The 26505-nt window shown below is 42.9% G+C and overlaps 1 protein-coding gene across 1 annotated transcript; it reads right to left on the minus strand.

The window, feature by feature from the left end:
* Window positions 1-2470: 2470 nt before the first annotated feature.
* Window positions 2471-25217, minus strand: OLFM4 (olfactomedin 4). The gene is made up of 5 exons (XM_084767437.1): window positions 24882-25217; window positions 19434-19586; window positions 13789-14001; window positions 11417-11576; window positions 2471-4478 (listed from the first exon to the last, which is right to left on the minus strand). Exons 1-5 carry the CDS (start codon window positions 25065-25067, stop codon window positions 3661-3663), a joined length of 1530 nt encoding a protein of 509 aa, XP_084623563.1. The 5' UTR covers window positions 25068-25217; the 3' UTR covers window positions 2471-3660.
* Window positions 25218-26505: the final 1288 nt, after the last annotated feature.

The following is a 26505-nucleotide window of genomic DNA, read 5'->3' on the forward strand; positions in this document are numbered from 1 at the left end:
CCTTTGCATCATTTAATTCACCCAAAAAAAAGACTCTTATCTGGGTGGTCATACAGAACGATCATACAGGAAATGACATTGAGTCTCGGGAAAGTGAAAGGCACCTGCTTCCAGCCATCCTGGTAGTAATCAGCATAAGAGACAAATCAGCTTTGCATGACTCTAAATCTGCACCTAGAGACACCCCCATGTGCCATGAATTAGCACGGAGTCTCACTTGAGTAAGAGATGCTCAAAGGCACAAGGTACAGAGTTGAGGAAAAGCCTTTGCACAGTCAGGAGGGAGGGAACTTCCACACTTGGGAGAGTAGGACTGAGAGTGTGGGCCTCCTTCCCACTTCATGGCAGCTCCAAGCCACTAGGTCCCATGGGCCCCTGTGCAGCCCCAAGGAAAATAACATCGCGAGAAGAAAGCCTCAAGAGCGCTGACAAAGCCCTAGAATAATTGAAACCCATTAACTGTCCTTAAAAGGAAAACTGAAGAAGCCAGACTCAAAAGGCTACATTCTATGTTTTTCCATGCCAAGGACCTTCTGGAAAAAAAATAAATAAAACTACTGTGCATGGATAGCATATCTATTTGTGGTATGGAAGCTGAAAGGTGAAATAGGAGCTGACTGTAAAAAGGGTTGAGACATTTCTTACGGTATGTGAGAAACGTTTTCTTTTCTAATTATGGTAGACATCACATTACTATCCATTTGTCAAACCTCACTGAATTATACATCAAAACCCAGCACACTTTACCCATGTGAATTATACATCAGTAATCCTTAGTTAAGCATGTGTCCACACAGGAAGCTGAAGTGACAGCTTTATCAACAACTGTTTGCCATGCAAGCATGAGAGCCTCAGTTTGAATCCCAGTGCCCATGTAAACAGGTAAGTGTGGTGATGCACACACTCATAATCCCATAACTGGAGAGGCAGGGACACAAAGATGGCTGAGGCTTGCTGGCCCACCAGCCTAGCCTAATCTGCAGGCTCCAGTGGGAGGATCCTCTCTCAAACAACAAAGTGAACAGCTCCTGACTAATAAAATGCAAAGACTCCTGGCCTCCACATGTAAGCACGTGTGCATCTATCTACACATGTGCAAGCACCCACACACATACAGACATCTAAAATAAAAATTTCAAAGGTTGTGCACACACACACACACACACACACACACACACAAATATATGTTTCAAGCAGACAATAGTTGATAAATCTTGGGCTACAATTTCTACTGTATAACTGCAGTGTATAAATCCATGAGTCCAAACACCTCCATCATTCGACTTCCCCAGTGGAGAGATTTTTCCAGAGGCAACCACTGCAGTCTGACAAGCCATGGCCAGGAAGGCTCTGAAGGGAATTTTCAGGCAAACACTTCTGTAGCAGTTCGAGTGAGAAGCTGATTGCTTGGCTTCCTGCCTCCTTTCCAGAATTTTCAGAGGTCATTCTGTGTGCTTAATAGAAACGCTCATCTGGAAAATTGCCTTAAGCCAGATTAAATACAATGTCACTGTTTTTTAACCTGTATTTCACATAGTGTGTGTGCGTCTTTGTCTTCATATCCTGTTGCAATTTGAAGGCCACACCTGTCTCTATGCTAAGCCCTGAACAGACAGGGAGGAAAATCTTGCTAAAATTACCAAATAGCATAGCTTCCGGTTGCCTAAAATAGCTTGGCAAGTATTTAAAATGAGAATTTGGTAAGAATTTACACAATAGCCTAGTTTCTCTGTTCTTCTACTTGGGTTACATGCTCTCACATGCATCTTCTTTGCTAAAGACGTTTTCTCTTTGTTTGTTTTCTTTTTTGTTTTGTTTTGGTTTTGGTTTTGGTTTTCCAGACAGGGTTTCTCTGTATAGCCCTGGCTGTCCTGGAACTCACTCCATAGACCAGGCTGCCTTCAAACTCACAGAGATCTGACTGCCTCTGCATCTCTGAGTGCTGGGATTAAAGGCCTGTGCTGCAGCTGCCACCGCCACCGCCACCACCATCCAGCCGGTGTTTTCCTTTCTAATTTGCCCTCATAGCTCCTTTGTTTTCTATACAACACCTTTATTTGAGAAGGATCTGAAGACTCTTCAGACTCATTGTTAATAACTTGTGAAAGGAACATAAGCCACACAAATATAGGCTTGCTTTGAAAATAACAAGGGCAGTCATGCAAATTAATAAGCCTGTAAGGTCATATCCCTGAAGATAAGAAAGGGGCAGACTCAGAAAATAAAAGATGCCAGAAAGGATGGGCTTCAAAGGGAAGTGATCCCTAAGATCCATCCAGCTTTGGGCTCCTCCAGAGTTATTGATATTTTTTGTTAGAATATGAGCTCTTGCCCTCAAATGTTGGGAAGTAGACATTGCACATACCTCAGAGCGAGATGTGGTCACTGAGTTAAGTTGGGTGTCTGTCTATCTGTCTCTTTTAAATTAAAAACTATAAATAAAACAAAAGTCCTTAGTTCAGTGCGCTTGTTAATCCTTTATTTATTTATTATTTTCAGTTTTAGGGTTTTTTTTTTACATTTTTCATGGGTACAGCATTTCAAGATTAGAATTTGAACATCAATGGAAAATAGCCAAGACAGTGTGCTGGAGCTACCCAAAGCCTGCCATGCTCTGCAACACTGTGCTGATTAACCAGATACTTCAAAGAGCCTTTCTGTATCTCTTTCTGGAAAAAATAATTCACATTTTATAAATTCCAGGCTTAAAGAGAGAAATCACACAAAGCAACTGGTACAAATTACTCCAAGATTATGTAACTAGAAAGGTTACCATTATTCACTATCAGCAGATTTTTTTTAACAGTCTTGTAGTTACAGAAACCAAAACTGCATGATAAAGCAAGAGACAGTTAGTTATTGTAGTTTATATCTGTCCCATAGAAAACTATTTAATGTTGAAGAAAAACATATATGCAGTAGAGAAAGGCAACTGGTTGCTAAGTCTGCTTCTAATCTCATGGGTGCCTTGGAAACTAAGTTATGAGGCAAAGGGTTCTGTGTTATGTAGGTGAAGAATGAGAGAACAGAAAAGCCAAGTATATCATTTGAAAACCCCTCCAGAATTGATTTTCAGTGTATAGCTTAATGTACAAAAGGTCCGTTCTCCAGAAAACTCAAAATGTCTGACAGATATCATTTGAGATGCCAAATTTACCTATTTGGCAGGCACAGAGCAGGTTCCAGGAGACAGCGAGGGAAACAAAGTCAGATATTTGATCTTTACTTCACTTTCTGATGCTGATCTACCTAACTAAGCCCCAGCGTCCTCTCCACCATGAACAAGACAACGGGCTACATGGTGGGTGATTGGTCACAGTGCTAATTTTCCTAGACAAAGAATCCCCAGAATTCATACTGAGTTCCCCTTAAGTTCCTTAACTTCTAGACTTCACCTCACTAGAGACTTCATTGGATCCATACTATCCCCAGCCTCTGGGAACTTTACCCGGAAGGACCTTATTTCAATTGTTAAATCCATCCAAAGAGGATGAAGGTTCCCAAACAGAATCAAATTGGGACAAATAGCCTAAGCATCTATTGTGACAGAGCTATCTCAAATAACATCACTTCTAGAGAAAGAAGCTTCTGGACTTCACTGCAGATGTCTAAATATGTGGAGAAGGCCATTTCCAACAAACTTTTTATTTCTTCTTCACCTTAGACTAGGACAGGCTGTCTAGGCTCCTGTAAAAAGACAAGATCATAATTCAGAAGATAACCATCATTGTAGACATAAAGTTTTTGGTCAAAGGGGTGATAATTAATGCTCTGAATTCTTTCCTGCATCTTCCTCATTGCGATGGCTAGATTGCCTTCCCTCCCTGTGTTTGTATCATAGTAGTAAAAAATCTCTTCTGTTTTGGTGTTCAGAGTGCGAGTAGCATAGAGAACTCCACACACCATGAAGGCATTAGAAACAGATGGTTTGTACTGCTTGGTAAGCCAAGTGCGTATCACCTCGAGAGAGGTATCATTGAGTTTACTAATCACTATGTTACCAGTGCTGGCCTCAGTTGCATAAATTACCCATAATCCTTGCTCATCCACAGCAAAGTCAATGTCTTGCCAATTCACATTAGCATATGAGAAGCGGTTATTATAGGCAGCCATAGGAAGGGGTCGAGTCACAGTAACTTCGTTGGTAGTCAGGTTAATTTTGGCAATGTTCCCCCCGTTGTACCAATTCACATACAGGTTGTTGTTGAATGCCACTGTACCGCCCCCTTGGCCATAGCGAATCCGATTGTCTCGAAAATGTGAATAGATTAGCAAATTATCCAGTGAGTTATAAAGTCTGTAAACTTCTAGAGCCCTCGCATCTGAATTCAAAGGTGCCACCCAGTACAGGGTTCGGTTTGGTTCCTGAGGAGAATAATCCCGACCCCAGGCGCCATATTTATAACCAAATCCCAGCCAGTTGAGCTGAACCACAGAGGGAGCACCGATGTTCACCACACCGCCGTGACTGCAGCTTCCTACAAAAGAAGGGGGGAAAGACGTTGTTAGAGAAAATAGATGATTAAAGAATTTACTATCCTAAGAGCCAACATCAATCCTCAAACTTTTTCCGCATCATGGTTCAATCACAATGGTGGCTCCAGAGGAAAAGAGCCCCCCCTCCCCCACCCCACCGCCGCTTTCTTTCCATTTCAGCGTGAGCCCACGCCCACATCTAGAGAACTGCCTCATGTTTTCATCAGTGGGCTTTCAAACGGAAAATGGCTGTCATGTAACTACATAAAGCCATATTTTAAAGTTTGAGGTGCCTGGAAGAAAGGGGAAAGATATTTTACATATTTTCTTTTCCCAGAAAGCATTTTGCAGTTATCTTAATTTCGTGTAGCAACATCAAGAAAGTAATATCATTCTAGAAACATATCCTTTCCTCACAAAGCCAAAGGGGCTACCCCAGGGTCAGCCCTGGGGAGAACAGTGATCAGTGGAAGATAATGGGGGGGGTAGTCTCCCTGCCATCTCTGGGACCCCAGGTGTATATCCTCAGCAGGCACCAATGCTACTCTAAGCTAACTCCAAATAGGAAGCTTTTTGAAATTCAGCCTTTGATAGATCCAGACAGATAGTCCTATAGCAGTAGGATGGCAGCCTTGAGAAACTAAAGGCATTAACCATGAACTTGCATACTCGGTGCCCAGAACATAGCCCATGGCATAAATCACTTGGTGACCAGCTTGCCTCAGAACTTCGAGATGAGTCCGTCTTCGTGGACTCTTCATGATCCATATGCTACTGCACCACAGAATGGCAAGCAAACATGTGACTCTTCCCATCCTGACACAGTCACTGTCAAACTGTGAACAATCGAGTCGGGCCAGATGCACTGATCTATTGAATCTTCATTCCATAAAACCCTTGCGTAAATGACTCGGCCTGGGCAACTGGCCCTTTGGTTGAATATCCTCTGAAATGCCCTCCAACCAACTGGGTTTGTGAGCTATATGTTTTAAAACATGAAATAAAATTCCTCCAGCATTTTTATGACATCTATCCAGAGAACTGGATACATTTTTTTCTGGTGTTATAACAAATACTCATTTTTTTTTTTAAATCTTTTAAAATTGTTTAAATAATAAGATGCTTTATTGGGTAACCAAAAACAAAAACAAAAATACAAAAAAACCTTCAGGTACGTTTGAGGTCTTTTCTCTTTGTTTACTGCTCAGAATATAGAGGGGGGAAAGGATGGAAGGCAGGAAGGAAGGAAAGTAGGTAGGAAGGAAGGAAAAGAGGGAGGGAGGGAGGGAGGGAGGGAGGGAGGGAGGGAGGGAGGGAAGAGAAGGGGCAGAAAAGGAACACTATATCTGATTCTGAATGCCTGGAAGTAATCAAGGAACCCTGAGGAGCACAGGTGTGATTTGGAGTCAAAAGCAAAGCCCACAGAGCAGCCTGAGGTTAGCACTCAGAAGTAAGGGAACCAAGTGACTGCCTGCATCCAGGAGGGGAAGACCAGCTCCCCTCCTTGCTAAATGCCTCGCTGCTCTCCCCACTCCTTACTCAAGGACTTCTGGGAGGTGAAACCATTACTCGAAATCTTGCTTTTATTTTTCCAATCTGCTGGGACTTTTCAGTCCCAGAATTAAATACGTGCTCTTTAAATGCTCTCATAAATCCACAGTTGGTGGGAAAGCCATCCAACCATATAACAGGTAGAGAAATAAAACCACACTGTACCCAACCTCAAATAATTTTGCATATCGTTAAGCCGAATACAGTCACAGGTTTATTTTAATAATGCATGCACCATTTCATAAATAAAAAAGCAACGTGTGTTCAGCCAAGAGACTGCTCTCTGCTAAAGAAATAATAAATAAAATTATAAATTATTATTTCTTCCCCTAAAAGTGATCTCTCAGATGAATGCTTGTTTGCCTTTGTTTATGAAACAATGCATGAATTATTAAAATAAAGTTAGCAGTGTGTTCAGTTTAATGATAACAAAAAACCATTCCCGTTTCCACATGCTAAAACTGGAATTTCTGGTTAAAATACCTAGCAGAGAGCTTATTTATGCAACCACATTTCACTGTGAGGAAATGAAAGTCACTTCTCTTCTTTCAGGTTGGGAGACTTAAGGGTTGCTTGCTTCATTGAACCTGACTTTCCTGGAAAGAACATATCCCAAGCCAACAGTAACACAATATTTCAGAAAAGTTGATGATGCATATAACTTATCCTCACATTACCAGGGAGTTAAAGAGAGACTGTTCTGTCTCGGATGTGAAATCTTTAGATATGAAGGAACCAAAACACACGATTAATACTGCTAAAATTACAGCAATGGTTCCATCATTAAGACAATAATTCTACTTTAAATATAGCACTCATAGCATTCCTACTGGCAATAATAAAGTTTTACCATTTCTTATGTTGACCAGAAACTTAAACTGTGCCTGTTACAAATATTGAAATTTAATGACACTTCAATTTCTTTTTATCTCCCAGCCATTCCTAAATACTCATTTATCCATTTGGCTACTTTCCCTTTATTTCTACTCCCTTTGGATATGTTTAGTGCTCTGGATATGGTTAAAAGGAAGACAGAAAAGGGGACAGAAAAAGAGAAAATATTATTGTCAGTACTGAGGCTGTAGCTACAGTAGTGACAAGTCAGAGGAAAGGCTGTGGTGGGCTTCCCCAGTGGCCAGAAACAAACTCACAAGGCACCTGCCCAAACTGACAGTCATCTTTGTGCCCACTGCTCAGCATAGTGTACCCCTCCTGTACTCTTTTTACTTGGACCTTTCACCTACTCGTCTTTATTTGATAACCTCTTTCCTAGCCTTGCCTTCAGATAAAGGTCTAAGATTATATTCCATTCTCTTTATTGGCTATTTCCCATCCCAACTTCATCAGGACCCTCTGGCAACAATCAAATTTCCAGCCCGTGATCCGAGAACTCTCAAGGGCCAACAAACCATTTTGCATGTCCTGGTGGAAAAGAACAAAGCAGCAAAGCGTCAAGATCCAGAGCATCCTTCCAGCTACTCTACAAGCAAGGATGCAAAGATAACTAAAGAAATAAACAGGCAGGTGCCTTACGGGAACTGTCTTGTCATTCCAGAAATCACAAGGAACCCATTTGTTAAAGCAGCTATAGACACACATCAGCCTGGCACAGTCTAAACTCTGACTCCACGGTTTTAGTAACTATATATCATGGGACAAGTTGCTTATCAGTTTCAGACTCAGTTTCATTCAGCCAGATAAGCAAGGCCTACCCTGCTGGACTGTTGGGAAGAGCAGAGATAGAGATAAGGCTTGGCAATGCAACTCAAACAGTAGTAGCCACCGTCATTATAATCACATCATGGTACAAGTTCTGGTTTATATGGCTGTTTCCTAGGTGGTGGCTTTAGGTGTTTATTCACCCCTTTTGGTAGTCCTGGCAAACAGAAGAGGGCCTAGCAACAAGGGAATAAAGGAATAAAAGACTAATCAAATCATTAAACTCTTCCTGTCGGTGATGAAACACTTGGCATCCACCCTGCTACCCATCCGATGTGTTTACTCTGCAGAGTGTGGAGCAAGGAATCTCTATGCAAAGGTTCTCTCCTCAACACGCACCCCATAAGCTCCCGCCCTGGTATTCTCATACTCCCGTGAGCTTTGAAATGTGGCTGTGCAAACTTTTTTAATGTAATAGAGTGGATTTTTAAAGCCAAACATGGTATGTCTACAGAGATGGCTGAATTGTGGGTCTGGCGATGTAGATTCTCAGCTGGTCAACTAAGCTGTCTGTGTGCTAAGACAGGAGAAACTATGATTAATTTGTAAGAATTAGGCAATTAACCCACGTGTGGTGGCTCAAACTTTTAAGCCCAATAATAGAGAGCCCTCAGATACAGGCTTGGCATGAATGTCAGGCCAAACTGAACTACAGAGTAAAATCCTATCTCAAAAAAAAATCCAATAACAAGTGAGATGCAATACGAATAAATTAATAAAATATATTTTTTAATTAAAAAAATCATTAGATCACAAAAAAATCAAAAATGACCAAAGAGTTAGGCAAGTAAAATGATTATAATTTTTAAAAAATTGATAATAAATTGATTCTGGATCATTGGATAGACTCTCAACATTCTGTGCATCTCCAAGGCTTAGAAATTTAGCATGTCCCCTCCTAGTGTCTTTTATGTCTCATTCAATCACCTGTCATTTACTGTAGGTACCTTCTCTATACCTACAAAACCTAATGTCCCCAAGCAGTGCAGTGACCCTGAGAATTATCACCAGGTTTTTTAAAAAAAAAATCTGTTAGTGCCATTTAAATTCAGAGAAAAAAATATACTGAAGTCAGTTGTTTGGGGGGGAGGGTGCAGTTCATAAATAGAAGACCAATTATTTCAAGTTAGAAAGTTCTGTAAAAGATGTTTTGCAGAGAGAGAGAGAGAGAGAGAGAGAGAGAGAGAGAGAGAGAGAAAATACATTGCTTTTTATTAAAACCAAAATAGACTAAGTTGATCACTAGGTTAGCAAACTGCAGCTGCAAGGGTGGAGCCCAGAGAGTGTAGAATTATTTTAGAGCTGAGACTTGCATACAGTCTCTCTCTCTCTCTCTCTCTCTCTCTCTCTCTCTCTCTCTCTCTCTCTCTCTCTCTCTCTCTCTCTCTCTCTCTCTCTCTCTCTCTCTCTCTCTCTCTCTCTCTCTCTCTCTCTCCCTGTGCAACTCTGCAGTGAGGAAAAAAAAAAGCAGACAGGCCAGATTTTAAAGTCCCATAATAGTGAGGAACTTTAATTAAAGTCTCCACAGGCTCACAACTTTGTGGTGCCTGGGGATTTTCCAATTCTGCATTATCAACCAATCCAAACATAAGGAGAGCAAGTGAAAGAAATTGATTTAAAAACATGACAAAAAGTCAGTTTAATATAAACATCATAAATATAATATGAACAAAGCTGGAGAAGGGCCAAGTAGTTTGGCAGGGACCCAGGTGCAGCCAAGGTTGTGAAAAAGTGAGTGGAAGTCTGGGTTCAGTTTGCCTAGACAACACAGCTGGGCCAAGACAGTTCGCAGAAGTCTAAGTATAAAGGCCTAAGGAAAGCTTCTGGAAATATTTCTAAGGAAAATAACTCAAAAGTCTCACTTGCCTTCTTCCCTAAATACTAAGCAACAGATTTTTCTCCTCCAATGCCACCCCTAGGTGATTGACTCCTTACACTCTGAATATCAGGGAGTCCTGAGAGGACCAGGGATCAAAGGAATACTGCATCATAAACTCGGTGACTGAGAGTTGGTGTGCCTTCAAGACAAGTAGCATTCTTCAGACTCAAGCCCCTCCACTGAGATATCAGAGAACTAAGTGAGATGGTCCTGAATAAGCCTCCCTGCTTTAAAATGCCATCATTTCCAATTGGTGCATAGAAACCTGTGCCAGGAAAATCTATTGGAAGAGCAACATTTGCTGGGGGCCACATGTTCATCATTATCAGAGGTTGTGGCACAGCTTTGACTCCTGCCTCAAAGAGCTGCCGTGGTCCAACAGAACCAGCTCCTTCTGACATGCTCGTAACACTGGCCCCAGACCAAAACAGCTTTGGTTTGTCTCTGAAGACAGACCACGATCCTCACCCTAAATGCCTTCTGTAAGTCAGGTTAGAACAGATGTTGACTGCAACTGGAGGGACATGTCTCCTGATCAGGACCAAGAGGTTTATAATGATAGTCCTAGCTAACTGAAGCCCTCTTTTTAAAAAAAAATTCAGTTACATTGGCAAGATCCAGAAATATACAGTCCAAAGGAAAAGGCTGGTGACAATTGGAATTCGTAAAAAATACGACAAAGGCTTCACAGTTTAATGAAAAGCGATGGTTCCCATTCAGGCTGAGATGCTTAAGACTCTGGGAGACGTTCCTTTGGTGTGGTCATGCTGAGGGATGGGGCTGAAGGATCCCAGGGAGCTGCTGGAAGGAGCTACTTCAGTGCACCAGGACACAGTCCTATCTCCGCTCACAGCCAGGTTTTCACTTCAATTATCATGATTACTAATAATATCCATTGCCGGTGTATGGATGCTGATTACAGAGCTCTGAGCTTCGCAAGCACTGTCTCATTAATTCCCATGGCAACCCTATAAGGTGAGGACAGTGATTCTCCCACTTCACAAATAAGAGGAAGGATCTTTCCCCTGCAGCCGCAGAGCTGATTCCAATCCAAGTCAGGGATTCCAAAGCTATTCTCTGCAAGCTACCACTCCACTGCTCCCATTCATGGATGAGTTTAGGTACCTGCCTGCTACACACATGCGCGCGCGCGCGCGCACACACACACACACACACACACACACACACACACACACACTGTCTAATGGCTAACTTAAGGGAGAATGAGATGGTATCCTGTCCTACTGGATGGGTAGCAAGGCATGCCCATAGCACATGAGCCCAGCATCCCTTTAATTCTCAGTGAGTTCCAGGACTCAGGATGCTGCAGGTGCCCAGCACGCACTTCAGAAAGAACGAAAGATAAAGTGGGGAGGAGTGTGAAAGAGCGGAGAAGAGAAAGGAATGGCAGAAAAGCAAGAGCGTACACCCAGCCTATGCCTACATGAGCCAACCAGCCCTTTCCATCTGCCAGAAGGCAATGCCACATAAAGATCCTAGATCCACTACCATCCCCAGTCCTGTACCTTTTCTCTCCTTTAGACAGTTTTCCTGCTAAGACAATGCAAAAGAAATGTGTCACTAGTGTGTTTTGTTTAGAAAAACTCACTGTGCTCTTTCTCTGTGAACCCCAAACTATTGATAATAGGACTAGTAGAAAATGGGAGGATTTAAAATGTGAAGGAGTATAGAACTGCAAAAATGCCACGCTTCGTCCATCATGACAATCCCAAACCAAGGCTCATTATGGTGTCTCATGCGAGTGGCAAAAACAAACAAGAGCAAGCTTACCAGGAGCAGGAGGAGGGGGCGTGGCAGGCACAAGCTCACTTTTAGAGGCCTCACATTCTTTCAGCTTGGTCTTCAGAGCCAAGATTTGCCGGCGAATGCTAAGGACGTTGTTTTGGTCTAGTGTCTCCAGCTTCTCTACCAGGAGAGTCATATTCCTTATCTAAGGAAATAAAAATTCAGAGTGACTTTATATTATTGTGCAATTTCCTTCATAAACGTTCTGGGGCTGAGTTTGTCATTTAGTGAAACATTGCTTACAGAATTCACCAGAGATCCTTCTGAATGGTTGCATTTGGAGGAATACATTTTATGGTTTAGACTGAACGCCTGTCACATCTCAGGCAATGTGTGTGACAAGAAGAAAGTGGCAAAGATTTTAACAGCTTTAATAACAGAGCACAGGCTCACTCTAGGCATGCACAAATGTCCATTAAAGTTCATTTCTAATAACCTTCCCTTATAAACTCGTGTTTATTCGTGTTGTATTATAATTAAGTTTCTAATGAATGGTGAGAGCTAGAAAAAAATGTAAATTCTAAAATATGTAACTAGAATTCTCAATTATAGCCCATGTCATGACTGTGCTGGTAAATGCTGGTTGATGTAAATTACCCAACCATAACATTAATATGATAATCTTATGCCTAGATCTTTAAAGACTTGGCTAAAAGATATTCACAAGAAATCTTTTTTTTGCTTAATTCCTGAATGGTCTTATTTTTCAAATTTTGCACAATGTATTTTTATCATACTCTTTCCCTCTCCCCACTACAACTCCTCGCAAAATCTTCCCCCCCCCCCCCCCCCCGCACTCATTCAACACCGTGCTCTTTCTCTCTCTTAAAGAACAAAAACAAAGGAAAAAGGCAACTAAAGAACATGGAGCCCAATTTGTGTTGGCAATCTGCTTCTGAGCATGGGGTTGCTCTGGAGTGTGTGGTTGATGTGCACAGCGTCATTCAATTAAAGAGAACTAATTTTCCCTCTTTTAGTAGCTGTCATTTACCAATAGCTCCTTGGCTAGGGGTGGGACTTTGTGCTCCCTTCCCTTCCTTCACACTTAGATTCTTATCTTCCTTGAGCTTACACAGGTTTTATGCATGCTGTCAGTCTCTGTGAGTTTGCTATGTGTCTGCTCTGATGAATCTGGGAAATGCTATTTTCTTAAAATTGTTCACCACCTCTGGCTCTTGTAATCTTTCCACCTCCTCTCTCTGCATAGATCCCTGAGCACCTAGGGCAGCGATGCGATAAACACAACCCATTCAGACCTGAATCCTCCAAAGTCTTTCAATTTCTGCACATTGTCCAGCTGTCAGTCTCTATGTTAATTACTATCTATTTCAAGAAGCTTCTCCACTGAGTGTTGAGTGATGCACTGATCTATGAGTATAGCAATATGTCATCGGGAGTTGTTTTATTGCTAGGTTGGACAAATCACCATCCCAGATTTCAAGCTGTACTATAGAGCCACAGTAATAAAAAACAGTATGGTGTTGACAACAAAACAGACACATTGATCAATGTAACAGAATTGAAGACCAGACATGACTCCACACACCAATGGACACCTGATTTTTTACAAAAAAAAAAAAAAAAAAAAAAAAAAAGCAGAAAATGCACACTGAAGAAAAGACAACATCTTCAACAAAGTGTGCTGGTCTAACTGGATAGCTGCATGTGGAAGATTAAAAATTGATTCCTATCTATTACCTTGTATAAAACAACTCCAAACAGATCTACATTAGGCCTGATACACAAGACGTTTACATATATGGAGAGTAAGTCTAAGAGAAATAGATGATCATTCAAAAAAGGGAGATATCTACACTCAGGTAAACTGTGTTTCTAGTCTCATGAGGATAAACCCAGGACAGAGAAGATGACTGAGCTAAACACAGCCAAAGACAAGTCATTTAGGTTTATGTCATCACTTTCTAGAGAACTGGAAATGTCATTTAGTTCTGGGGCAGAAATCTTAGTGTTCATCTGCTTCTCAGTCAACATGTTCCCAATATACTGAGCTTATTATATAAGTATAAGCATTCATCCAAAGTGGAACATGGATGCACTGCGCGGTCCTGAGACAGGGTGCAGGAGAGAGAGTATTCATCCAGGTCACACCACTTGTTCAGTCACTGGATGAAATGCAGTACTTTTCTTTTGTTACTATTTTTGTTTGTTTTTGAGGCAGGGTTTCTCTGTGTGACAACCCTGGCTAGCACGGAACTCTCTTTGCAGGCCAGGCTGGCCTGGAACTCACAGAGTTTCTTCCTCTTCCTCCCAAGTGCTGGGATTAAAGGTGTGTGCCACCACTCCCAGCCCCCAAGTGCCTCGCCGATATGCTCAGAAGTGAGCCAGCCGTTCCTTACCTCCACCTCCAGCACGTCAATAATGTCTGTGCTTCCAACGAAGTTCTTCTTCAGCTGGATGACCAGTTTTTGCATCTCCTTCACTTCCAGCTTGATCAGCTCAAAGTCCAGTTCTGTGTAAGAAATGCTGTCCTTCTCCATGACCTCTATGCGGACAGTCAGGTTCTGAATCGTCTTCTCATACATGCTGATTTGCTGCACATATTCCTTCACCTGGAGAAGGAGCAGAAAGCCTCTGTCGACTCACAGAGCGATGCCAAATAGACTTGCTCTGCTACAAAATACTTGAAGATTATCTGACCTTTGTCAATCACTGCAAAGGAGTGGCTCAAAATATAGTCACCCCTCCCCCCCCCTTTTTAAATTCATATGTGAACTAAAAGTAGCACATTACTGTGGCTTTTGGCTTCACTTGCCTATCCCGAAAATAATCTGTACATATATTTTAATCTCAATTTGAAGGTCTGAGGATGTTAACTCAGCCGACTGAACGGGTTGGGGTCATCTCTCTTCTCAGCTCATTTGCTTGAAATCAGAGTTTCTCATTCTCAGTACTATTGACACGTTAAGCAAGTCTCTTTCTTGGGGTGGGGACAGTGGGCAGTACCATGTGTTGTAGAATACTCAGTTGCTCAAGTGATGACAACCCAAGATGTCTAGAGGCATTATTGGCATTATTAAATGTTCCCTGGGGACAAATAACTACCTCTACCATCCTTTTGTTTCGAGCCATTGCTCTAAGTCTCGGTCTTTTCCAGAAGGGGAGAAATACACTGACTAGACTCAATGCATTCCTGATGAATCGTGTGCCGAGATTCCCCTCTGCCTTCTACAAAGAAACATGATAAACCAGCATACTATGCAATATGTGAGTGTGGGCACAACTGCAAAGTGCACATTTCATTAAGTGTGCTCACATTCACTCCAAGAACTGATTATCGCAATCAGACCTTTAAATTACACATTTGTTGCATATATTTGAATGTCTGATCATTAAGTTAAAATTCCAAAATTTCCCTTGGTGCTTGAGTGTATAATTGGAATCTCCAAAAGGATATTTCAATAAACAGTCGGTGACACTTTTTTTTTTTGTATGTGATCTCTAAAAGAAATGTCATGGCTTTTCAAAGACCTGCTCATTAAAAAGGTGCTGCTTTCAGTTTCTTTTTTTTTTTTTAAATGTGAACATAAGTAATACGTCTCCCTAAACTGCACTAATGTCAGGTGTCTGGATGGCTTCAGACAGATGTTGACCTGCGGTCTTTCTAATGACAAAACCAGCCCCATCTCCTGTCATTGTAGCCCTTCCACTTAACCCCACCATGCAAATTAGAATAGACTGATGGGCCACAGACCTTCAGAGCCAGGGCCTCAGGAGAAGAGGATTCTAATGAACACTGGAATAGCAGCCCTTGGTACTAGTACTGTATTACCTCAGGCAAGTGAAGTTCACTGCCGTCAGATGTCCCGTTACTCAGAGGCTGATAGGAATTGTGACATTTTGGTGGATGCAGGTTTTTTTTAAAAGGTGTAGGAGGTGCATATAAATAATAAGCCCCTCCTCAAAAAAATAAACACAGACATAAGGTGTTCAGGTTTCAATTTCTCTTTTTTAAAAAATGGTCATAAAACCTTGCCTGTGGTGAAAACATAATAATAATGTACCAATTCATTGCAGAAATGAAAGTTTGAGAAATGAGTGAGCTTGTTGGCATTTGGCCTTGCCAGCTCTTGAAACAAATGAAACAGCCTCAGCTTTCCTGGAACGCTTTGGTGGCACATTACAGCTACTATTCTGCACAAATGAGCAATGCAACTGTCATCTCTGCTAAATAAAAGGCAGTTTTCCCCCGGTCCTCACAGAAAACCAAGGCATGGCCTAGAGTTTGTGACCTGTGAGACTTTGTGCTGGTCCCTGCCTCAAGTTCAGATATAAAACAAAAGGTCTCCCTAAATCTGGCAGGAGACTTCGAAGGGTAATCCTTTCCACTGACATTTGGAGGCAAGCTGGGTGGGATCCAGGAAAAAAAAAAAAGGAAAGTATGCACACTTACAGTGGGCTGGAGAAAACTTGAAGATGGGCTAGGAAGGCTTCATATGTGAAGTGTGCAGGTGTGTAGATATTGTGCATGGAGATGGCACAGCCAGCCCTGAGAACCTGAGGGTTTGTCCTGGGTAGTTTTGACTCAGTGACAGCAGGCCAGGTACATAGTGGCCAGCCCCACACCACTGACAGTTAGTACCCTTAGCACATTCCTCCCTCCTGGATTCAGAAGAGCTGTTCTAAAGAGAGAGAGAGAGAGAGAGAGAGAGAGAGAGAGAGAGAGAGAGAGAGAGAGAGAGAGAGAGGAGACCCAAGTGGGGCATTTGTCTCCAGAGGATGCTCAGGAATGTCTAAAGACATTTTGGTTGTCACAACTGGGGATTGATTATGTGCTGCTGGCATTTAGAGGCCAGCGATGCTGTAAAATGTGCTAGCAGTAGTATGTGTCTAATGGGTCTAAGTTGGTGAGGACACATAGCTGTGGCAACATCTTTGCCCCAATTTTCTCACTACAGAAAGTGTGAGCCTGAGAACACTCACGATGCTTGCCTTCAAATCACCAGGCTGACATTCAGTTTCCACTTTATTTTCTTTGGTATGCTCTTAACTATGTGGGGGAGGGTGTGGGGGTGGGTTTGGAGTTTATTTTGGGGTGGCTTCTGTTCTTTCTTGCAATAAACGTGGTCTTGTCATAAATAAGGAGGTAATGTGGCTGGCTATTCAGCTAAATAATTAGTCTGGTTCATAGTTCTGTTGACTCCTTAAAACCCATGATCATAACTATAGCCGGATTACTTGAAATAAGTAAATGGACTTTGAAACATACTGTTATTTTCAACATATCCTTAAAAGCAAATGCAATTAGGTTAATTGACCCTGAAAATATCATCAAAATGTTCAGTATTTGGTACAAGAACTGCCTGAGCTCAAGTCTAACTTCAGTACCCAGTGGGCAAATGGCTTAAATTCTCTAAGTTTACTCTACTTCCAAAACCAAGGGTGTTGACATCAAGCTTGCAAGATTATTGCAGAGACTAGCGATTATGTACACTAAGGGTCTTGCTAATGGATGCTCTATGAATTTTAGAAATTAATAGATAAATGGTGATTTCAATGCTTTTCAGTCTGACCTTTTAATTTACTTTTATTCCACTGCACAAAGCATTGCTCAATCAATGTTGTTTGTTTATGGGTTGTTCAAATGTCTCCCAGGCTGTCTCAGTGTTCTCATGCATGAGCATCTATTAGCAAATGTGTCATTTTAAACGACTTACCCCAAGGACCAGCAACCTCTAGGAAAAGAAAAGAAAACAAAACAACAACAAAAACGGACCTGCCTTTTGTGTCATCTCCTTCCCAAGTATGGTCACACAGGACATGTCATAAGCAACAGAAAATTCTAAAAAGGCTTTGGGCATTTTCTGCAGAGGCAGCTTCCTGACTTCCCTGTGTACTGACAGATAATGAATTAATGGTAGGCAGTCTCAAGCCTCTCACTTGCTCGGAATGGGCATCCTCCCAGGTCCCTAGATAAATAGTGATTTCTAAGACAGCTTGGGGACAGCTATAATAATTCACCTAGAAATCCAGACGTCCTCAGCTAAAGAGATAACTCGGGATTTGAAGGCGTAGCTGACCTACTGCATATCTTGGGTCTTCTCGGAAGAATAATAACAGCCAGGGCAGGGCGGGAAGATCTGACTTGATTCTGAAGACTCAAATCCCTGACCTGACTCTAGCAGACAAGAGAGGAACGACCTCAGGGAAGAGCCCATGCCTGTATGAACCTTGGGTTTTCTGTCATTAACATGGAAGTAGAGTGAAAAGACCAGCCCGTCTCCATTACAGGCTTACTTGGGAGGACAGGAATACTAGAAGCAGTTGGACAACACAAATAAAGGTTGTTACCGTTGTCACTGGTGTCATCTATCACAGCAAATCAACCAGCAAACCTCAGCTGATGGCCAACTCCTTTGCTAGGCTTATATTTCAAGTTCTGGGGGTTGGGAGGTAGGGGACAAACTATTGACACTTTTCAGAACTGAAAATTTTTCTCACCTATGCTGCCCCCTCTCTCAGCAAATTATTAGCAAAGCAGGTGCCACCTGCCCCACGCCCGCTTATGCCATTGGAATTGAATGCCCCACATTCATAAACCTGGCAAGCCACATACTTTCCCTGGAGCAGCTTGGGGTTTCAAACTGCCCTTCCTACTCCTGCCAGCAAAGATGACATGCAAATCAGTGACTTCCACTATTTCAAAGCAAATGACTCCAACTGAAAAAGATCTTTACCTAGGATTTTCCTCTACTTGTTATGTTTTTATGCATAACTTCTTATCTCTACTTGATTATGCTGGAATAAGGCTATGAATATTAATGGTTGGAATTTATAATTTAGTACTGTGCCTTTTCTGCTGATTAATTCAAGGACATTTTATTTCTTAGGAAGCTAGGTTCCTGGAGTAAGTAGTCAAACACATTTTCCTGGACACTCACTTTAACTTAGAATATTTATCTACCAATTCAGGTTGAAAGCGGGATCTCAAGCTCGCCATAATTTTTTGTCTTAAAGGATAACTATATTGGATGTTGAGGCGGCTACACTTAAATTGCGCAGGAAAACTTATTTGGAAGGCTGCAGTAAAGCCAGAACTCCTTGTAAATTAATGGGGTTGTATTAAATAATGCATAATGTGATTATATTCTATCCTGGACTTCACCTGGGCATAAAATAGGAGCCTTTCTAATTGATTTGTAGCTTGGCTAAAAGGCTGGAAGGGGTCGAAACTGGAAGGCATGTCACATTGGTCCAGCAGGCTAAGAGAAAGGCAAATCCTTTGGAATAAATTCCTCTGGCCACACAGAGCAGAAACCAGAAGGTTCTAGCCAGGCTTTTCCCTAAGGCTGAGAGATGTATAAATCTCCATTTAAATTCCTAAAGAAACCTTCAATTTTGATCTGTTGGGAAACACATGGAATGAAATATTCCTGTTGTGACTTCAAAAATTGTCACCAAGATGGAGGGGAGAAGAAAGAAGGAGGGGAATGGATTTATACAGATTTAAATGCATGCATCAGTAAAGGGGGAATAGGAAAAGAGAGAAGGAAGAAAGACAGGCAGGAAAATTGAGAATGGAAAGGAGAAGATTTGAAGGAGAAAAGAAAGGAGGAAGAGGAGAAGGAGGAGGAAGAAAGGGTCATCTAAAGGTGAGAGAATGCCAACAAGAGCACAACGATAAAAAGACTCAGGAAAGAAAGGGGAGAAAGATTGGGAAGAATGACCCAGAGGAAGAAGCAAGGCACAGTGAATAGGAAACAATAATGAAATAGGAATCGAAGAAAATATGACAGAGAAGGAAAGATAGGATAGATCTGAAGGGGATATAGAAGTGGGGAGAGAAAACAAATCAAAGCTTGAAAGACAGTCAAAGAGAAGAATCCACAAAACAAGGTTGCAGGACCGACCAGTCTTTTCCACTGTGTGAGGAACAGTCCGGCTAAGCTTTGATCTCAGCCTTTTCCTGGGTTCTTGCCCTCTGGTGTGAGGAGCTCAGAGATCTACTATAAGTCAAGACATAGCTTGAAAAGAAAACACTTACCTTAGAAAATTCTTTCTCAAATTTCTGAGAAAGGATGTAAGCTGTGAACTCTAAGCGCTCCACTCTGTCAGCAGGAAAGCTGGTGTCCGGCAGGGAAACAGAACACTGGCAGGTCCCATGGCTGTCCACAGAGCCAGTGAAATTGGAAAATGACTGTCAATAATAAAAGGCAAACATTGGTACATTGGTAATAAGCTGGGAAGTGAACATTTTAGGCAACAGAGTGACAGGAGTTGGCTTGTTGAAAGACTGACTGAAGGCAAACACATAGAATCCAACGCATCAATCAACAACATCACGTAGAGAAGCCAAGCGCCATCTCCACCCATTGGTTAAGCCACTGTCAGCAGTTTGTACTGAAAAGAAGATTCTGCATGTTTGAGGGGTCCTAAAGAACCCACTGCTGTCTCTGTGCACAGAAAAAAAATAAGGAGGGGACAAGAGTACTGTGTTTGAGAGACTACTAAGTTTGAACATCCGTTCTTCCATTTGCCAGATATGACAAGCCCAAGGCTATTCCCTCCTCTATAAAATTCTCTGATTGGTGGGCCGTCCACTAGAGTTAAGGAGGTTGTGTGAGCTCAGTCTCCAGAATGTGGCCGGTGATTGAGTGCTGTCTTTTCTCATTCTTTCTACTAGTTTTCACACACGTGAGCACACACACACACTTTTACTCCAATCCCAGTCCAGTTTCTCCCAATTATAATAAAAAAAGAGTGAAGGTTTGTGGGCCATGGTAAAGATACCCAGTGAGAATTCAGATCCTCTCTTCAGCTGGGAAATTATACAATTCACATTTTTCCAAATGGAAACAAGCCATCTATTTGCTCAAAAATTGAGTAGCATATGAGTTTGTAGATTCTTCACAAATTTCTCAAATACAAGCTCTCTAGCTTACTACTTGCAACAAAAAAGTCATTTTAAAATATTTGAAGTTTCTTTAAGATATTCAGGCTCACACTCCGATGCCACTGCATATTTTAAAACGACAGGTTTGAAGGATTCTGTTTTTCTTTTGTCCCCTTTGAACTACCCCAAGGGGATCCTGGCACAATTAACATTTTTCATTATTACTCTCGCCTTGCAGAGTGAATCTTGTCAGCCAACTGGCTGTGCCTTGTAATGACCTCATCGGAAGGCCAGCCCCAAACTCTCTCCTCTGAGCATCAGCCTGAAGGGAGTCTTTATGAAACTAAAGAGGAAAGAGCAGTTTCAGAGTCTAGAGAGATTCTCTCCGTGCCTCAGAGTTCACACCAGCTGACTGCAGCTGAGTGCATCTGCTCCACGCACAAGCTGCCTCTACTGATCTCTATGGCCCCTGAGCAAACTTGGGCTAGATGCTCCTGTGATCGAGATTGAGCCCATGGTGACCTCTGGCCAATTAAGGCTCTTGCAAAAGATGGTGACTGTGCTGGGTTTAATGAGCTCAAGCTTCTCTCTAAGATGATAAGAATGGAGAGAGAGAGAGAGAGAGAGAGAGAGAGAGAGAGAGAGAGAGAGAGAGAGAGAGAGAGAGAGAGAATCTGCATGTGGAAGGCAGAGCACAACCCCATGTCCTTCTGTAGGCAACATTTGCCTTTTGTCTAATTGAGACAGTCTCTCATTGGCCTGGGACTCACCAAGCAGGCCAAGCTGCTGGTCAGCGAGCCCCAGGGATCCTCTTCAACCCTCCTCCCAGCACTGGACAACAACCCCACACTACCATGCCTGGTTTTTAAATTTGGGGTTCTGAGGACCAAGCTCAAGCAAGTCCCTTTACCAGCTGTGTTATCTTCCCAGCCCTCCATTCCAGGAAAAGTCTTGACATTGACCCCTCCTGTCCAAATCAGATCCCTCCATCACAGGGATCAGGAAGTAAAGCATAGGAGCAAGTGGGTTTATGCTGCACATGGGAGCAAGGGGGGGGGGGAGAGTGGGGCGGGGCTGGGTCTTTGCAAAGAACGCATAGGACTGGACAATATACACCAGGAATTTGTCAGAGTGGTTGGATTCTTTCCGCCTCAGATCTATTAGTCTGCATAAAGGCAGAAAGACTCTAGCACAGGTATGCCAAGTCTTTCACGGGCTTTGAAGAGATTCCTTATTATAATAACCACCTAGCAAGGAAAGAAATCTTGCATTGCATTGACAAGGGGAGGTTAATTAGTTTCACAAGACAGGTTGGACCAGTCCTGGAGTTCTCTGAGAAGCTCTGTCAGCTCTGGAAACAGCAGGGATCATCAAGCAGTCTCTAGACAATCAACTAGGAACTACCAGCTAACAACTTTTAGTCCTGAAGTTCACCTGAAAGACAAGCAAATAATTATAAGCCTTGCTGACAGCCATTTCACTGGCTTCTATTGAACGTCTCTGTCCCTGTCCTGTGGACTCCATCCTGCTTATCATCAGCCCAGCGTGCTCAGCTGACATCAAAACGGTCCATAAGTTTGATCAGTGTCTCCCATTAGAGATATTTCTGCTCCTGGAATTCAAAGACAATGAAGCTAATGGTGATGAGTCTCTGCAGTGAATGCTTAAACTACATGAGTGAATTGTGGGGAATGGGACGCAAAGGCAAGTGCTCGTCCACTTGGCCTTCGAAGGGATGTGCAATCCCCTTGTGGAGGGCAAGTAGAACCCTGTGTGACCCACAATAGTGACTACACTGTTAAGCTCTCGCTTGGTATATGTTCAGTTAACATTGACTAAGGTCTACAATACGCTACATTCTGTCATTAAAAGCTGATTAGGACCAATTCTGGTCCAATCAGGCCCACTTTCATTCTGAATGCCCTAGGGACTTTTTCCCAACAGCTTCACACCCTGATGACAGAAGCACACAGACCACTGTGGTTCCCACTCTGCCAGTGGCTAAGAGGAGCCTTCCTGGCATCTTTGAGAGGACATGGCCGCTTCTTTGGAGGCACACACAGTGCTCTGAACCCTCCAGCAGACGGTGCGACTCACATTTGTGATTTAAGGCCACAATTGGCTCTAATTAGCAGCCAAATCTAAGTGCCCACAAAGATTCATGACATAAAATAATGGTACTCGGCGTTTCCGAAGTACAGAAAATGATACGTTTGGAACTTGCTCAATGACAGTTATAAAAAGGCTTACCACTACTTTCCAATGAGCTCATCAAGCTGAAAGCCAGCCCTGGAAAATTAGGTTTATAGTGGAATTGACACCTGGTCCACTCTAAAGAGGCTGGAATTGTGATACGGACTCACCCACCACAGGCAGATAAGTGAACGAGGAAGGAAACTGAAGCTTCTAAGTATAACCTAACTACTACTTCTTATCTACTCTTAAATATTTGTCTTCTTGCCAGACAGTGAGCACTTTGAATTCCTCTGTTCCCTCACTGGTATCTTATTTTCTATTATTAAGGCAGATGATGTCACATCGAAATGCTGGGTTTTGATTGGTAGTGAAGCTTTATAATAAATCATTATTGTTAACCACGTTTTACTAAAAAAAAAAAAAAAGCATAGCTCATTCTAATTGTCCCCAGGAATTGTTTAGTGCCCTGAGATAAGATTTCTAGCCAGTATATTACTGTGATTCTCTGAGCTGAATCTGCTTTTCAAGGCAATTTTCATCTGCACCCTGGACATATGAAAGCTGCATACAACGAGATGGCTTTCACAACAGGCTCCTTTGACATGCGTTAACATCTGAATAAAACAACTAGCCTAGCATGAGCAGATAGATCTGGGGAGATGGACCTTTCCAGTGTGGTGATTTTAAGCCAATGGCCTCACCATAGTAAGCCTCAGACTTAACATCTCTGAAATGGGACCATTACCTTTACCCAACTCTTGGGATTTAAATAAGGCACAATTTTATGTATTAACCTAGTCTTGGCACCCATTAGGCATGTAGTGAACATGATGATGCTGCCCTCTAGGCCCCATGCAAGCCATTTGTTGATCACATTTTCATTGACTACACAGATTTTAATGATGCTAATGCAGACACACAAACAAAGGCCTCTCCTGCCCTTTTTTTCTATCCATCCTTCCACTCAGACAAGTTCATGAAAGTGGCTGGCTAGAGGATCTCAAAAGGAAACACCTAGTAATTCTGAAGGAGAGACATTAATGGAGTACAAAGCCCTTGAGCACAAGTCATCCTGAAGCCTAGCCTGGGCGGGTCTGCATAGTAGAACTCCTGCAGGAAGGCCCAGAGGGGATGTGGGCACACATCCCGTCCCACATCCTGCAGCTCCTCCGCGCCTCTTTCTATTTTTTTCCCCAAAGGAAAGCCAAAGAGTTCCCATTCCCCCCAAAGAATTAGGCAATCTGTACATCCTATACCAGGAGTCTCTCCAGGCTTGTCCCCGAGAACATGGAACCTTTTGCTGGCTCATTTCACTGCTGTAGTTGCTGACCCTGGAAATAGGCCTAGCAATTCCATATTGGAAAAAAAATTGAAAAGAGTTAGCATTCCCTCGGGAAATTTCCACATGTAATGGCATTTTCCTAAGACTAGTAATTCTTCTTCTTATAATCCATGTGCCCCCCCCTCTCTCTCTCTGTGTGTGTGTGTGTGTGTGTGTGTGTGTGTGTGTGTGTGTTTGTGTCTACATATGGATGTGTGAGCGTGTGCACATGCTTGTGTGTGGAGAGATAGTGTATTTCTTTCTCTACTACTTGGCATTTATTTTGCCAGAGATAAGCTCTATCGCTGAATATGGAGCTCATCAATTAGCTAGAATGGTTGGAAAGCAAGCCCCAGAGATCCTCCTGACTCTGCCTCCTCCAACCAGGGATGGCTTTGCAGATGTGTGCTGCCTTGCCTGGCTTTTTACGTGGGTGTTAGAGACAGACATGGGTCCTCACGCTAGTGCAGAAAGCCATTTACTGACTATTCCATGCCCTCAGGACCCATTTCCCATCTTCCTTATAAAGTAGGTGCAGAGGAGCTGAGAGGGCTCCCGCTGTCACATGGCGACTCTCATTCCCTCAGAGTGTATTATTTACCCCCACAAGCCTCCTTCTGGGCAGCAAATTAGTTGGATAAACTTTTCAGGAGTGGTATCCCTTTCCTAAATCTCTCATCCCAGACAACACAATATAATTAAGTGGACTTCTTAAATGCCTGAGTTGTAAACACCCATGCAGGGTAGAACCACAGCATCTGAATTTTTAAGAGTCTCCTCACCACTGGTCCTACAGGTCAGCCTGGGTTGAGAACACACCTTCCCCCTCCCCCCCCAACCCCCCGAATACATTACCTAGAAAACTGGGATGCTTTCTCTCCTGCTAACAATTTAATTATGTCACCCAGGCTTTAATTCATTTCCCAGGCATCTACAGTGAACAGAAAGAGTCATAAATCCTTTAAAGTGCCCATGTCTAGTCATCCATGAAATTGTATTCAGGTGCCCCCTTCCCCAAAAAATAAAAAAAGCGATCAGAAAGGAATTGAATATGTCTCACCAAGACTCAGCAACTCCCTCACCTGAGACACAGCACTGCCTTCTGCTCCCAGAGGAAACCTGGTAGTTGTAGCCTGGGGTGGTGCTGAAGCTGTGGTCAAGTCTAGGGAAGAGACAGGGCTCAGAGTCTCCAAAGCCCTGGAGGAAGAGGTAAGGTAAGAGGTAAGGTAGAGCAAAGATGCCAGAAGGGAAATAAGGCTGCAACTCATCTTGCCTTCTTAGCTAAGATGTTGGCTTCTCCCCAGAGCCCCAGGGCTTCTTATAGCTCCCCGTGGGGGATTTCCCCATGGCCAGCAGGTGAAGAAAGAGGAAGCAGTCACAGAACATGTGACCCACCCTAGGAGGATCAGGACATCTGCAACCTGAGTCCTGGCCACGCCCGGCCACCGAGCCCCACCTGCCCTTAGATACGGATTTCTCTGCCGCTGCCGCCGCCCGCCCCCCACCGCCTCCCCATCCCCGACAAATATTAACTCACACAAATTTCCCCAACCTGCTATCTGGTTTTTAACTTGATACTTCCTGGAAGGAGATAGAATCAAAGTAGCCTTTGTAGACGAGACAGACTTTGGAGGTCCCTAGAAAAAAAAGCAACCCTTGGCCATCTGCCCAAAAATGACTTGTGAGTGTTTGCATCCATTTTGCTGAGTTCTGCTTTGCATAGAGACAGTGGCATGGGCTCACCTTAGACTCTGTGACTCTCCTCTAAGATGTCTGAAGCCTTCCTCTTCGGAACATACTGCTCAGGTTGGCTCTGGCCTGCCCCTTGCCTGTTCTGCTTCTATTCCAAGTTCTTTCAACAACCCCACCAAGATGTTGTTCTCCAGAATTATACATGGGACTCTGCACTCTGCACTTTTAAAGAAAAAGAAAGAAAAAAAAACAACTGAACAAAGGATCTAGGTGACCCATTGATTATTCCTCTAGGTCAGGGGTTATTGCTCCCAAGCCAAGCAAAGAAGTCTAAAGGAAGCGTTTTTGTGACTGTCATTGCCACCTACTCTGTGTGAGCTAACCAGGTACTCAGGACTCACAGATGACTTTTTTTGCGCTAGTGAAACTGCTAGGATGCCTTGTCTGTTACCTAGCTGACCTAGCCCTGAGCTTCAGACTCCCTTTGTCTCTCTTCCACCCTGTACACGCCTTTGTGACCTCAGATTTCTTCCCTGCAGAGGGAGAAATATATTGGCCTTAATATTAAAATCTAGCTCTGTCACTCAGGAGAGGGGGGGGCCCTCTGGCATGCCATTTAGACTCTTTGTAGTTATAACAATCCCTCAGTGAAATGGTATTTTGAAAGTTGCTTATATGCTTTATAATGCTACACAAATGTCAAGGTTCTTTTGGCTTTGTGTTCAATTTCCAAAAGCCTGGCTCCTTATGTAAGGCCATGGAGTTTAAAACAAGAAAACCAGGCTGAGACTATACTCTGTCCCAGCCCATCCCAGGAGCACTTGGGAAAAACCTGGTTTTGCGGGGAGGGCTTCACAGCTTAACCTTATAAGCTCCGTGAGCCCTCCAAATCAACATGGTGCTCGGGTGAGAGACCAAGTGCAGGATTCACATCCTTGGGGGAAGAGGAGAATGAAAAGAAGAGAGAAAAGATGGGGGAAAGGGCAAAATAAAAGCAGGACTGTGACTTTTAAG

Source organism: Acomys minous (assembly GCF_964271855.1).
Source record: "Acomys minous genome assembly, chromosome: 18".
Classification (NCBI taxonomy): Eukaryota; Metazoa; Chordata; class Mammalia; order Rodentia; family Muridae; genus Acomys; species Acomys minous.

Excerpts from the sequence above, each read along its gene's own strand:
- OLFM4 (XM_084767437.1), bottom strand. The coding sequence starts at position 25,067 with ATGAGTTGCAGCCTTATTTCCCTTCTGGCATCTTTGCTCTACCTTACC. Across the intron at positions 19,587-24,881 it reads AAGGCAGTGCTGTGTCTCAG|TCATTTTCCAATTTCACTGG; the intron begins GTGAGGGAGTTG and ends TATTATTGACAG. Across the intron at positions 4,479-11,416 it reads GCCCCCTCCTCCTGCTCCTG|GAAGCTGCAGTCACGGCGGT; the intron begins GTAAGCTTGCTC and ends CTTCTTTTGTAG.